The sequence below is a fragment of the Carya illinoinensis genome, chromosome 4, assembly GCF_018687715.1.
Source record: "Carya illinoinensis cultivar Pawnee chromosome 4, C.illinoinensisPawnee_v1, whole genome shotgun sequence".
In the NCBI taxonomy this organism is placed as follows: domain Eukaryota; kingdom Viridiplantae; phylum Streptophyta; class Magnoliopsida; order Fagales; family Juglandaceae; genus Carya; species Carya illinoinensis.
In genome coordinates, this window is record NC_056755.1 from 20,310,145 (window position 1) to 20,324,145 (window position 14,001).

Here is a 14,001-nt window from a genome sequence, read left to right on the forward strand (position 1 = left end):
TACAAGATCGAGAGCCAAGAAGATCAAGGAAGCAATGCAAGGATTAGTACAAACCACTTGGGAAGAAGCTAGCAAGAGCCCAACACTCAAGATGGGCTTGAAAGAAGAAGAACCAGCTTTGATCCACTTGATCCAAGCTGTGGAAGACTTGACTTAAAAATATGGCCTTTAGATATTAAGGCTTTCAATTTGTTTAAAGGATTTTTATTATTAGTTTTGAATAAGTGGGCTTGAGGATGCTTAACCCACATTTGTCTTACTTAGTTGAACTAGGGTTTAGAAGTACTGTAGCATGACACTGTTCACGCTACAGTACACGCGGCTACTGTTCACAAAGGGCATTTTTGAGAGAAAGGGTCTCAAATTTTAGTCTAGGGTTTTATCATGTTTTGGGGAGGGTATTTAAAGGATGTAATCAGTCATTTCAAGGCAGACATTATTTTATTTCGAATTTTAATTGTGAGTGAGTTTTCTCCTCTTGTTCTTAATTGAACTCTTGAACTTATCAAAGGTAAATCACAACCTTTGTGGCGTTCCTCCTCGTAATTTGGGTTCTTGAGACGGGATTTCAACGGGTCTAGATTTTGATATAATCTAGGTTCTTGAAACGAGTTCTCAACGGGTCTAAATTCTCCATCCATAGACTTGAGTTTGGCGTTCTTGGGTTTGTTTTTCCAATATTGTTGTTGGGTCTCAAAGCGAGTCGATTGGGGTTCACATCATTTGGTATCAGAGCCAGGTTGTTGCTAGTGATGACTGAGAGTGAGGATGATCGTGATGGAGTGCCCGAGTTGGTTGATGCTAGTGATGACGAAGGAGTGATATATGCTGTGAGTGAGTCTCTTGTTGCTAGGCGTGCTCTCAACACACACATTAAGGTGGATGATGCCGAGCAACAGAGAGAGAACATTTTCCATACTAGATGTCACGTCAACAGCAAAGTATGTAGTATGATTATTGATGGAGGGAGTTGTACTAATGTGGCTAGCACTACTTTGGTTGAGAAATTGAATTTACCAACCTTAAAACACTCTAGACCATACAAATTGCAGTGGTTGAATGATTGTGGGGAAGTTAGGGTGGATAGACAAGTGTTAGTTCCTTTTTCAATTGGAAGGTATCAGGATGAGGTGCTTTGTGATGTTGTGCCTATGCATGCTGGCCATATTTTGTTGGGGAGGCCGTGGCAATATGATAGGAGGGTGACACATGATGGATTCAAAAACATGTACAGCTTTGTAAAGGAGGGTAAAACAATCAAGCTTGCTCCTTTAACTCCAAGCCAGGTCTATGAAGACCAATTGAAACTGAAAAGTGAGGTTGCTCAGAAAAGAAAGAGTGAAAATGCGAGTGATCAAAAAAGAAAGAGTGAAAATGAGAGTGATCAAAAAAGAATGAGTGAAAAAGAGATTGAGCAGAAAAGAAAGAGTGATAGTGAAAATGAGCACAACAAAAAGAGTGAAAAAGAAAGTAGAGATGTGGCTGAGAGTAGAGAAAAAAGAGTAGAGCCACGAGAGAAAAAAGAAAGAGAGTCTGCAGAGAGAAAAGGAAAGACAAAAGTGAGTTTCTATGCCAGAGAGAGTGAGGTTAAGAGGGCTTTCTTCGCAGATCGCCCTATGATTTTTCTTGTCTATAAAGAGTCTTATCTTACTCTTGATGACACTCACCAGTCTCTTCCTAGTTTGGCTATTTCCTTGTTGCAGGAGTTTGATGATGTATTCCCAGAGGAGATGCCTAATGAGTTGCCACCCATTAGAGGCATTGAGCATCAGATTGATTTTGTACCTGGAGCTGCTATTCCAAACCGACCAGCCTATAGGAGTAATCCAGAGGAGACAAAGGAACTTCAGAGGCAAGTTGAGGACTTGATGAGCAAGGGGTACGTGAGGGAGAGCATGAGCCCATGTGCAGTACCAGTGCTATTAGTGCCAAAGAAGGATGGGACGTGGAGAATGTGTGTTGATTGCAGGGCGGTCAACAATATTACGGTAAAGTATCGGCATCCCATTCCTAGATTAGATGATATGCTTGATGAATTGCATGGCTCTTGTATTTTTAGTAAAATTGATCTTAAAAGTGGGTACCATCAAATTAGAATGAAAGAGGGTGATGAATGGAAAACTGCTTTTAAGACAAAGTATGGCCTTTATGAATGGTTGGTTATGCCATTTGGACTTACAAATGCGCCCAGTACTTTCATGAGATTGATGAACCATGTCCTACGTGCATTCATTGGCAAGTTTGTGGTTGTGTATTTTGATGATATCCTAGTGTACAGCAAGGACTTAAATGAGCATATTGAGCATTTGAGATATGTGTTTGATGTGTTGAGATGTGAAAAGTTGTATGCTAATTTCAAGAAATGTACCTTTTGCATGGAAAGAGTTGTTTTTCTTGGATATGTTGTTAGTACAAAGGGTATTGAGGTGGATGAAGAGAAAGTCAAGGCCATCAAGGAGTGGCCAACTCCAAAGAGTATCACTGAGGTAAGAAGCTTTCATGGTTTAGCTAGTTTTTATCGGCGTTTTGTTAAAGATTTTAGCACCATTGCTGCACCACTCACTGAAGTCATTAAAAAGAATGTTGGGTTTCATTGGGGGGGTAGTCAAGAGAATGCTTTTGCCACCATTAAAGAAAGGTTGTGCTCTGCACCTGTGCTAGCATTACCTGATTTTAACAAAGCTTTTGAGATTGAATGTGATGCCTCAGGTATAGGGATTGGAGCTGTTTTGATGCAGGATAGGCGGCCCATAGCTTTCTTCAGTGAAAAGTTAAGTGGGGCCTCACTCAAGTACCCTACTTATGACAAAGAGCTTTATGCTCTTGTTCGTGCATTGGAGACTTGGCAGCACTACCTATGGCCTAGGGAATTTGTGATCCACACCGATCATGAATCATTAAAGCATCTCAAGGGTCAAGGTAAGTTGAATAAAAGGCATGCTCGTTGGATGGAATACATTGAGACATTTCCATATGTCATCTGTTACAAGCAAGGTAAGGAGAACATTGTTGCTGATGCTTTATCTCGAAAGTATGTACTTCTTACTTCTATGAGTGCTAAGATGCTTGGGTTTGAATATGTGAAAGACCTATATGCCGATGACGCTGACTTCTCTAATGTGTACGTGGCATGTGATAAGGTGGCATTTGGTAAGTTTTACAAGCATGAGGGTTACTTGTTTAAAGAAAACAAACTTTGTGTGCCAGGTTGTTCTATGCGTGAATTACTAGTGCGTGAGGCACATGGTGGTGGATTAATGGGACACTTTGGTGTCAAGAAGACTTTGGATATTTTGCATGAACATTTCTTTTGGCCTAAGATGAAGAGAGATGTCACTCGCATTTGTGGCAGGTGCATTACATGTAGGAAGGCCAAATCTAAAGTGTTGCCACATGGGTTGTATACACCCTTACCCGTTCCTAGTGAACCATGGGTCGACATATCTATGGACTTTGTTTTGGGGCTACCTAGGACCAAAAGGGGTAGAGATTCTATTTTTGTGGTTGTGGATAGATTTAGTAAAATGGCACATTTCATTCCATGCCATAAAATAGATGATGCCACAAACATAGCTGACTTGTTTTTCAGGGAGATAGTGCGACTCCATGGTGTTCCCAGGAGTATTGTTTCTGATAGGGATGTTAAATTCCTTAGCTACTTTTGGAAGGTGTTGTGGGGGAAATTGGGTACCAAGCTCTTATTTTCCACTACTTGTCATCCGCAGACTGATGGTCAAACTAAAGTAGTTAATAGGACCTTAACTCAGCTTTTACGCACTGTTGTTCATAAGAATTTAAAAACTTGGGAGGATTGTTTGCCATTCATAGAGTTTGCATATAATAGGACCATGCATACTACTACTTCATATTCTCCTTTTGAAATTGTTTATGGATTCAATCCGCTTACCCCTTTAGATTTGACGCCTTTACCGGTTGATGGCAGGAGTAGCTTGGATGGACAAAAGAAGGCGGAGTTGGTGAAGTCACTCCATGAGAGGGTACAGCTTCAAATTGCGCAAAAGAATGAAAGAGTTGCTTCCCAAGCCAATAAAGGGCGAAGGCGTGTCATCTTTGAACCTGGAGATTGGGTTTGGGTTCACATGCGCAAAGAAAGATTCCCAGCTCATCGGAGGACTAAGTTGCATCCTCGAGGAGATGGACCTTTCCAAATCCTTGAGAAAATTAATGACAATGCCTATAAAGTGGATCTCCCAGGTGAGTATAATGTGTCTGCTACCTTCAATGTTTCTGATCTTTCTCCTTTTGACGTAGGTGAAGATTCGAGGTCGAATCCTTTTGAGGAGAGGGGGAATGATGGGAACCAAGGCAGGCCTACTCTTAAAGATCCTTTGCAAGTTCCAGATGGTCCAATTACAAGATCGAGAGCCAAGAAGATCAAGGAAGCAATGCAAGGATTAGTACAAACCACTTGGGAAGAAGCTAGCAAGAGCCCAACACTCAAGATGGAAAGAAGAAGAACCAGCTTTGATCCACTTGATCCAAGCTGTGGAAGACTTGACTTAAAAATATGGCCTTTAGATATTAAGGCTTTCAATTTGTTTAAAGGATTTTTATTATTAGTTTTGAATAAGTGGGCTTGAGGATGCTTAACCCACATATGTCTTACTTAGTTGAACTAGGGTTTAGAAGTACTGTAGCATGATACTGTTCACGCTACAGTACACGCGGCTACTGTTCACAAAGGGCATTTTTGAGAGAAAGGGTCTCAAATTTTAGTCTAGGGTTTTATCATGTTTTGGGGAGGGTATTTAAAGGATGTAATCAGCCATTTCAAGGCAGACATTATGTTATTTCGAATTTTAATTGTGAGTGAGTTTTCTCCTCTTGTTCTTAATTGAACTCTTGAACTTATCAAAGGTTAATCACAACCTTTGTGGCGTTCCTCCTCGTAATTTGGGTTCTTGAGACGGGATTTCAACGGGTCTAGATTTTGATATAATCTAGGTTCTTGAAACGAGTTCTCAACGGGTCTAAATTCTCCATCCATAGACTTGAGTTTGGCGTTCTTGGGTTTGTTTTTCCAATATTGTTGTTGGATCTCAAAGCGAGTCGATTGGGGTTCACATCAACCTATCTATATATGATGGGAGACTCAATATGATGTTGCTCCTCTAGGGGCTTGACTTTTGGGATCTAATAAGGTTACACCTCTAAGGGCTTAATCTGAGGACTTTAATGCCTTTAAGTAATTGATTTGACCATCAACAAGGTTGATTTGGTGGGCACATTCTGCTTGGATTTTCTATGTGTTAGTTGATTACTACAAGACTATTCAGCACTGATCATTTCGAATGAAGCATGATTGAGGGGGTTCGAATCTATTGGCGATACAATGTGTTTGACTTGCCTGCCTTAATTTCTTCAGCATGAGTAGACTCTACATGACCCCATCTTTAATTGCCTACTGTTATTTTCTCACCTGGCCAACCTACTTATATAGGCCAAAGAGTGACAAATGGGTAAGTTTTTTCATTCTACCAAGATACACTAACGTAACATATTTGTTTGGAAATTAGTTAGCAATTATTTATCTAACAAAGGTATAGATTTTGAAAGGATTTATAATATAAGAAGGTTAAGGCTTGTTCTATCATTTACATAAAGTTCCAATAATTTATTTTCCTCCTTCCCATGAAGTGGAAACACAGACAATTGAAAATGATTACTTTTTACTTAACACACCAAAGTTAAAAGCCAAAGCACTAATTAAGATTTCCTCAAAACCATTTAGGCCAAGAGTTTACCATTTTGGTAGGAGCCCTAGTTAATACCTGACTTTGAAGCTTTCATTTGAAGTGCTCTTGAAATATTATATAGATGATATGTTATTGTTATTTTTATTTAGGGTGTGGGTTTCAAAGGACTTTGGCATAGATGATATGTTATTTTATTTTTAAATGAAACTAAATTTCATTAATCACTAAAAACTTACATCAATTCACGTAAAACAATGGACTGAATACATTGAGGAATATCTTTCAAAATATACATGTCTTATCAAGATCACGAGCAACTTTTGCCAATCTATGAGCTGCCATATTAGCATTTCTACTGGTATGAACAATAGACCAGAATTAAAGGATTCTAAAATATTTTGAGTATCTTTAATCAGTAATCCACCTAAGCTTAGGTCTGTAGCAGCCTTGTTAACCATGGTAACCACTTGCAATGCATCTCCTTTGAGCATAACCTTGGATAGACTCATTTCTTTGCAAAATATAGCAGCCAACAGAATATTATATGCCTTAGCAGTAAAAGGGTCCTCATTCATGGTTCTGGGAGCTTGTAGAATACCAATAATGAAATCTCCAGCAATCACACCAATGTCAAACCTTCCATCTGCTCAATTCATTGTTGCGTCCCAATTAACCTTGTAAACCCCCTCAGTTGGTTTCTGCCATGTAGTCTATGTTTGTGATAATCTGCTTGCTGCCTTGTTGACTTGGGTATTGGCATTTCTGAAAAAAAAAAAAAAAAAAAAAAAAAAAAAAAAAAAAAAACTTCTTCTTTAGCAAATTTATTAAGAGCAATAGGGTGTTTGAATCCATTTCCATGAATGAGTTCATTTCTTCTACCCATCGTGGAGTAACAGCAGCTTCCACCAATTCTTTTTGCTTTAAACCAATGGTCAATTGCTTCCATATACCAACAAAAAATTCACTTTAGAAAGGTATCTTTTGGATCTTCCTACAACTCAAACTCCACCATCACTGGTAGTAGGACATCCCTACAAAACATGCCTTGATGTTTTTGAAAATAAACCACATAGTGGGCAGGTACCATCTGAGAAGGTTTGATGAAACCACCACACTTGTAAAGTGGTGAGTAGTGTTCATATATATTGAATTATAATTTGTATGAAATAATTATATATCAATAGTCATCAATATTGAGTACAAATAAAAGGAAAGTCTATACAAAAGAATATCCTAGAATTGGGGTCATATATGTGACATATATGTGAAGCCTTAGATTAAGGCAAAGTACCTCAACACCCCCTGCAAGCTCAGTGTTGAGTTGAAACGAACGTGAAGCTTGGATTGGAAAAATTCAAAAAGATGTTGAGGAACATTTTTGTTGAAGATATCGACAACCTGTAGGTGAGAGGGCACATATTGCGTGTGAAGTCTACTAGCGACAACAAGCTCCCAAAGGAAATGGAACTCTAACTCAACGTGTTTGGCTCGCTTGTGAGAGATTGGATTGGAGCTAAAAACAATGGCACTTTTGTTGTCACATAAGAGAAGAGGCCTTGTGAAATGGGACTGTGAAATGGGAACCTAGAGATCGTGCAGAAGATACATAAGCCAAAGAAGTTCTGCTGCAGTGTGCCTAAGAGCATGATACTCAAATTCATGGCTGGAAGGGGATACAATAGGTTGCTTCTTGGCACTCCATGAAACCAAATTTTCACCAAGATAAATAGAGGAGCCAGAGGTAGAGTGGCGAGTGTCGGGGCAACCTGCCCAGTCGGCATCAAAGTAAGCAACAAGAGCACCGGGTGTAGCAGATGGGCGAAATGTAAGGCCAAAATGAAGGGTGCCCTTGACATATCGAAGAATACGCTTGACAGCAAGAAAGTGAACTTCAGTTGTAGCATGCAAAAACCGACTGATAGAGTTGATAGCATGAGCAATGTCTGGCTACCTGATGGTCAAATACTGAAGTGCACCAACAAGAGATCTGTAGAGAGTGGGATCTGAAAACACAGAGCCATTAGCAGATAGGTGCTAGGAAACAACTATGGGGGTGTGAACAAGTTTGCTGTCAAGTAGCTGAGCTTGAGTAAAAATATCTCATGCATATTTCAGCTGACTAATAAAAAGGCCATCTGCAGTTGACAAAGCTTCTAGACCAAGAATGTAGCTGAGAGGACCCAAATCCTTAGTCGTGAACTCAGAGTTGGGCTTACAAGTAAAGTTGTTAAGAAGAGATAAGTTGTTGCCAGTGATAATAATGTCATCAACATGAAAAGCAAATAGATAATGTCAGACTTCTTATGAAAGACAAATAGAGAAGTGTTAGCATGGCTACAAGAGAAACCAAGGTGAAGGAGAAAGGAGCTGAAGCGTTGGAACCAGGCACGAGGAGCTTCCTTGAGTCTATAGAGAGCTTTTTTTAATAGACAAACATGATTAGGAAAGCAGGGATCAATGTACCCAGGAGGTTGTTCCATATAAATAGCTTTAGTGAGATTACCATTGAGGAATGCATTCTTGACGTCAAGTTGGTGGAGAGGCCATTTGTTGGTAACAGCGATAGAAAGCACAACACGAACAGTTGTAACCTTAATAACAGGACTAAAAGTGTCAGTGTAGTCAAGACCAGGTACCTAAGTATAGCCCTTGGCAATGAGGTGAGCTTTGAAATGCTCAATGGATCCATCAAGTAGATATTTGGTTTGGAACACCCATTTGGAACCCACAATTTTGGTGTTAGTAGGGCCAGGTACCAAAATCTAGGGTTATTATTTTGCAAGGCTTGAACTTCTTCATCCATGGCTGCAAACCAAGCAGAATTCTTAGCAGCATATTTGAATCCTCTAGGCTCAATAAAAGCAAGAAGAGTAGAAAGAAGGCTAGAGGATCCCAAGAAACCAAGACTCGCCAAATGATGAGTTTTGAAATTTCCATCTTTAGCTCGTGTGAGCATGGGGTGAAAACCCATTGGACATGCTGGAGTAGGAGGATTGATGTTAGGATCAACGGGAGAAGGTCCCGAATCCGGGTGCAATGAAGAGGGACTTGCAAGAGAATCAGTAGCCTACAAAGACGCATCCACTAGGTCAATACAAATAGAACACGAGTTAGATCTGGATGGAATAATGTGCAGAGAATGGTGCGTAGGGAAAGAGGGAGGCAGGTTGGTATGAAGGAGACTTGGTTCCATAAAATTATAAAAATGGAGAGAGGATATGGGCTAGGCCTAAGAGCTATCTTGGGAAGGAAAGTGAGCTTCATCAAACTGTGCATGTCGGGTGATATATAGCTTAGAGGTAATGGGATCAAGACAACGAAAACCTTTATAGGAGGGGTTTAACCTAAAAAAATGTAAGGGATACTACGGGGGGAAAAATTGTTTGGCATATATTCATGCAAGCAAGGATAGACATGAAAACCAAAGGGATGAAAATTTTCATAGTTTGGAGAGGAACTATAAAGAAGCTCTCAAGAGGGGACTTACCTCCAAGAAGCAGTGTGGGCAGTGCAAAAGGCATCAACCCAAAAACAAGGAAAAACGTGGGAGTGGAAAAGAAGGGCTAGGCCTGTCTCGGTTACATGGCGATGTTTTCTTTTAACGCAACCATTTTGAGCAGGTGTATACGGGCAGGAGAGTTGATGGTGAATGCTAGAAGTACGAAGATGAGGTTTGATGCAATTGCTATTCTGCATCACCATCACTTTGAAAAATTTTGATACAAGCAGAATGTTGATTTTCCTTCAATTTTTGACATTGAAGGAACATCTCATAAAAGTCAAATTTTAATTTCAAAGGATAAAGCTAAGTGAAACAAAAATAGTCATCAATGAAGAGACCATAGTAGGCAAAACCCAAAGTGGATTTGATGGGGAAAGGGCCCCATATGTCATAATGAATAAGATCCAACACATTAGACAACCTATTTTCATTATGTGAATAAGGCAAATGATGCTTTTTTTCAAGTTGACATGTACCACAAAATGCTAGAGAAGGCAATAAAGACGTAAGATAAAGATAGCATTTTTTATTTGAAAAAAAATAACAGAATGATTCACATGTCCAAGACGAGAATGCCATAAATCATATGAGGCGTGAAGAGATTTATTCTTAAGAACATAAATAAAAGTAGATTGTCCATGCTCCAACGCATATAGGCCGTCATCTCTTTTACCAATTGCCACCACCCTTCCCATTTGGCAATTCTGAACAGTGAAAAGATTATTAGTAAATGTAATAGATAAAGAAAAATCAGATGTTAATTTACTAATGGACAAGAGATTTTTGGTGAGATGAGAAACAACTAAGACATCTAATAAATGAAGATTTGGAGTAGGAGAAATGATACCGATATGATTAATGGGTAGGGAAGCATCATTCCCTACAATTTCACAATCCTTGCCCTTGTAATTACTTGAGTGATCCAAAGTGGATGGGTCAATGGTCATATTGGCCGAAGCCCTAGTACCCAAGTACCAATCAAAGGTCTTGGGTCCAAATAAGGAGCATGAACTGGTGAAGGCCTTGGCAAGGAGAGCAGCTATCTCACTTCATGCATACCTTTGGTTGCATCAATCGACATAGTGCCCATCCTGACAACAAATTTGGTAGCATAGGGGATGACGCCCCTAACCAGAGTGAGAGTGACCACATCCTCGAGAAGAGTTTCCATGGCCACCAGCTCAGCCTTGTTGGGTGCGAGAGGAATTGTTACTTTGGTTCAACCGTGAGTGGTTTCCAATAAAGTAGATAAATGTTGTAGTAGGTGGAGCAGAAGGCTCAAGGGATTTTTGAAGTAGCTCAAAGCTAGCTTTGGAGACCAAATCGACCAAGCAGGGGAAAGGAGTAAGGGCCCTCTGCATAGTGGAGAAACTAGAGAAGGCAAAACCGAGGCCATAGAGGAACCTTTGCACCTTATTCGTGCTATCGACAAGCCGACCAATTGCATGAAGTTGGTCACAGAGAGGGTTTGGGCATACTTAGAAATGGATCTGGTGTTGCACTTCATTAGTTGGAGATTGTCCTTGAGATGGATTTCCCTAGCCTAGGAATGGTGGCTGAAGGTGTTCTCCAAGGCAAGCCAAACCTCACGTGAGGTGGAGAGACTGACGACTTCAGCCATGGCCTCCTCGGTGAGTGATGAAAGCATAAGGCTGAGGAGGCATTGGTCTGTGTTTTTCCACGTCAGGTGGTGTTTGGTGTCTGAGAATTGACAGGGTCAAAACGGGTTGGGGTTTCAAGGGTTCCATCCACATGGCCCAGTAAGTCTTGGTTCTTAGGAAGGGGAAGGAGTTGGCTCTTCCATAGGAGATAGTTGGATGAGAAGAGCTTGACGGTGATCATGGTGTTGAAAGAGAGAAGAGTGGGGGAGGATTCGGTAGCCATAGGAGTAGAGGAAGGATCGGGGGATGCTAATCCTAAATGGCTCGTAATACCATGAGAAGGTTTGATGAAACCATGTACCACGCTTGTAAAGTGGTGAGTATTTTTCATATATATTGAATTACAATTTGTATAAAATAATTACACATCAATAATCATCAATATTGAGTACAAATAAAAGGAAAGTCTATACAAAAGAATATCCTAGAATTGGGGTCAGTTATGTGACATATATGGCAAGCTTTAGACTAAGGCAAAGTATCCACAACACCATCCTCAACAACTTTCCTCTTCACTAGATTGGATAAAGTAGGAAGAGCTTTATTGCATGCTATGCAAATAAAATAGATGATATATTATTAAAATTGTTTGTATAAATATTAATTTTTAATAATATAGCTTAATCTTGTTATAAGACATACCAGAATACTATACTATTGTCATTAGACTTATCAAATAATTATTCCAGGAAAAAAAAAAAACCCTTTTTACGGTTAAAAAGGGGCAGAAGTATGAGTAAGTACTTGAATTCTCTCTCGTTTTTAAGCCACATGAGGTAGTGGCAATGTTGAATTCAGAGACCAAAAGTAGTTTTCTATTCAAAACAAGTGCTCAGCATGTAGAAATGTTCGCACGTAGTTGAGTTCTGATTGGTGACCGAAGTTCCACAACTGTCAATACGAGAAAGCGGTAATTACGTTCTGCGTCTGCGTCTCACTACGTGTTCTTTGTAACAAAGAAAGTCCAGAGAGAGAATGGAAGATTGCAGGCCATTGGGTTTCTTGCTGGGACTGCCTTTTGCACTGGTGGCATTGATTTTGTCTGTTGTAGGTGCAGTTGTCTGGATTTTTGGGTGAGTTTCGATCCCATTTTTTTCGTTCTCTTCTTCTCAGATGCTCCCCTATTGTTTTCTTAATGCTTTCTGTTATATCCCATTAATTTATTTGTTTTCTTTCTCAAAATATTTCCTATTCAATGGAGTTTTCTTGGGATCTTGAATCCCTTAATAATCCGAAAGCGCTTTCCCATTATTCTGTCATTCCTGGCGTTCCACCATCGATCTTTCTTTTAGAGCAATTAACATAGTATATGCTTTCTGTCAGCTTCAATGAAATCCATCTGTTTTCCTCAGTTTGTTTTTTACTTGTACGTACATTTGCAATTCCTAGTATCTATTGCAAGCAAATTTAGGGAAATCAAGGAAGTGAATGAGTATTATAAAATCATATATACTCAAACATTTCTTCATTTTTTTTTTTTTGTTTATAATTTGAACGGCAGGTCTCTGCTGAGTTGCCTGTGCCCATGTTGCATCTGCTGTACTGCACTTGCTAATGTGGCAGTGGGTCATGTAAAGCTTCCTTTGAAGATACTTCGATGGTTCATTTATCAAATCCCTTGTTAGCAGACTTATTCACTATGTGCGGGCTTGCTTACATTCTCCCGATACTGATGATCTATGGTTGATTTACCATTTCTTAATTTTTACAATCTATGGACGTAAGTTTTGAGGCATTTACTAAACTACACCGAAAAGTAAAGAAAAATTTAATTTGAAAATTTATGAACAATTATGTCATTATAATATTCCAATAAACAGAATCATTGCTATTTGCTTTTTCTTTCCAACAAATGCACTAGTTTTTTTTTTTTTCCTTTCCTGAAGAAAACCATCTGGTTTCATTAATGATCACGAATGATGAATATATGAAGGAGAATTCTCCATACAAATGCTCTCCTCATAGAGTTTTAAAGCATCCGTAGCTAGATTATGAGCTGCAAAATTACAAGTTCTAGGGGTAAAGTTAAAAGACCAGCTTTGCTGCATAGTCAATAACTGCTTGATGTCTCTAATAACTATTCCTGCGCTGTTCCCAATTTCATTACAATCTTGAATTGCTTTCACCACCTGTTGTGCATCCCCTTCCAGTATTACTCTTGCTAAACCGAGCCTCTTACAGAAAATGATTGCTTTTAGTGCTGCCATGGATTCAGCCAAATGAGCATCAGGAAAAGAGTCTTTAGGAGACTTTAGGCTTGCAAAGACCCTTCCCTGTGAATCTCTAACCACTACCACTATACCAATCTTGCAATTTACCTTGTCCACTGTCGCGTCCCAATTGGCTTTGTATGTGTGGAGTGGTGGGGCAGACTACTGGGTTGCAGGTTGGTTGGTTCTAAGGGAACCTCCATGTCTGACCTGGTTGGCTTCTAGAAAATTAGCTACTGACTGCCTTGCCCCCTTAATCACTGATTCTGGGCTAGCAAAACTGTCCTCAAAGATCAGGTGGTTCCACCTTTTCCATACTTGACAAGCAATAGCAGCAAACTCATTTGTGGTTTCCTCATCCATGGCCTCAATAACAAGTGACACAATTTCAGAGAAAGGAGACTCTAGAGTTTGAAGTTTCTATAGTTTTCTAGGCCTCACACCCCACACATCTTGTGCTGATATGCAGGATTAAAGGGCATGAGTTACAGTTTCTTCCTCACTGAGGCACACATAACATAGAGATGAACCTATAATTTTTCTTTTGAATAGGTTCCTCAACAAAGCACTAGTTATAGGATACATTACCTCTCATTTGAAAAATAAGTCCAACTTTGATAGCAAGAATGATTTTTATGTAACGCAAAAGCTCTCTTATCGAGGCTTGGACAACCTTTTTCAGGTCTAAAGTAAATTTTATCCTTTCATTTGAATGGAAAATGGTACCTGACCCCATATAGCCTACCGCTATAACATACCGCTTGAGTTGGCAAGACGCGTGGCGCCGCCACGTGGATAAGCGACAAAAAAAAGTCAGAACAAGCTGAAACTCAAGTTTCTCCCTGCTCCTCGAACATCAGAAACTCGAGCTCCGCTTCCTTTCCCATCTTCAAACCGAAACCTTGTGTTGG

At 39.7% G+C, this 14,001-nt stretch overlaps 1 protein-coding gene across 1 annotated transcript; it reads left to right on the forward strand.

Moving 5' to 3' along the window:
* The first annotated feature begins 11,855 nt into the window (after positions 1–11,855).
* Positions 11,856–12,606, forward strand: LOC122307145 (signaling peptide TAXIMIN 2-like). The gene is made up of 2 exons (XM_043119824.1): positions 11,856–11,953; positions 12,382–12,606. The coding sequence occupies exons 1-2, from the start codon at positions 11,856–11,858 to the stop codon at positions 12,503–12,505; spliced, it is 222 nt and encodes a 73-aa protein (XP_042975758.1). The 3' UTR covers positions 12,506–12,606.
* Positions 12,607–14,001: the final 1,395 nt, after the last annotated feature.

Bases quoted from the DNA above. Each gene is read 5' to 3' on its own strand.
- LOC122307145 (XM_043119824.1), top strand. From the start codon at position 11,856: ATGGAAGATTGCAGGCCATTGGGTTTCTTGCTGGGACTGCCTTTTGCA. The intron at 11,954-12,381 runs GTGAGTTTCGAT...TTTGAACGGCAG, and splicing joins GCAGTTGTCTGGATTTTTGG to GTCTCTGCTGAGTTGCCTGT.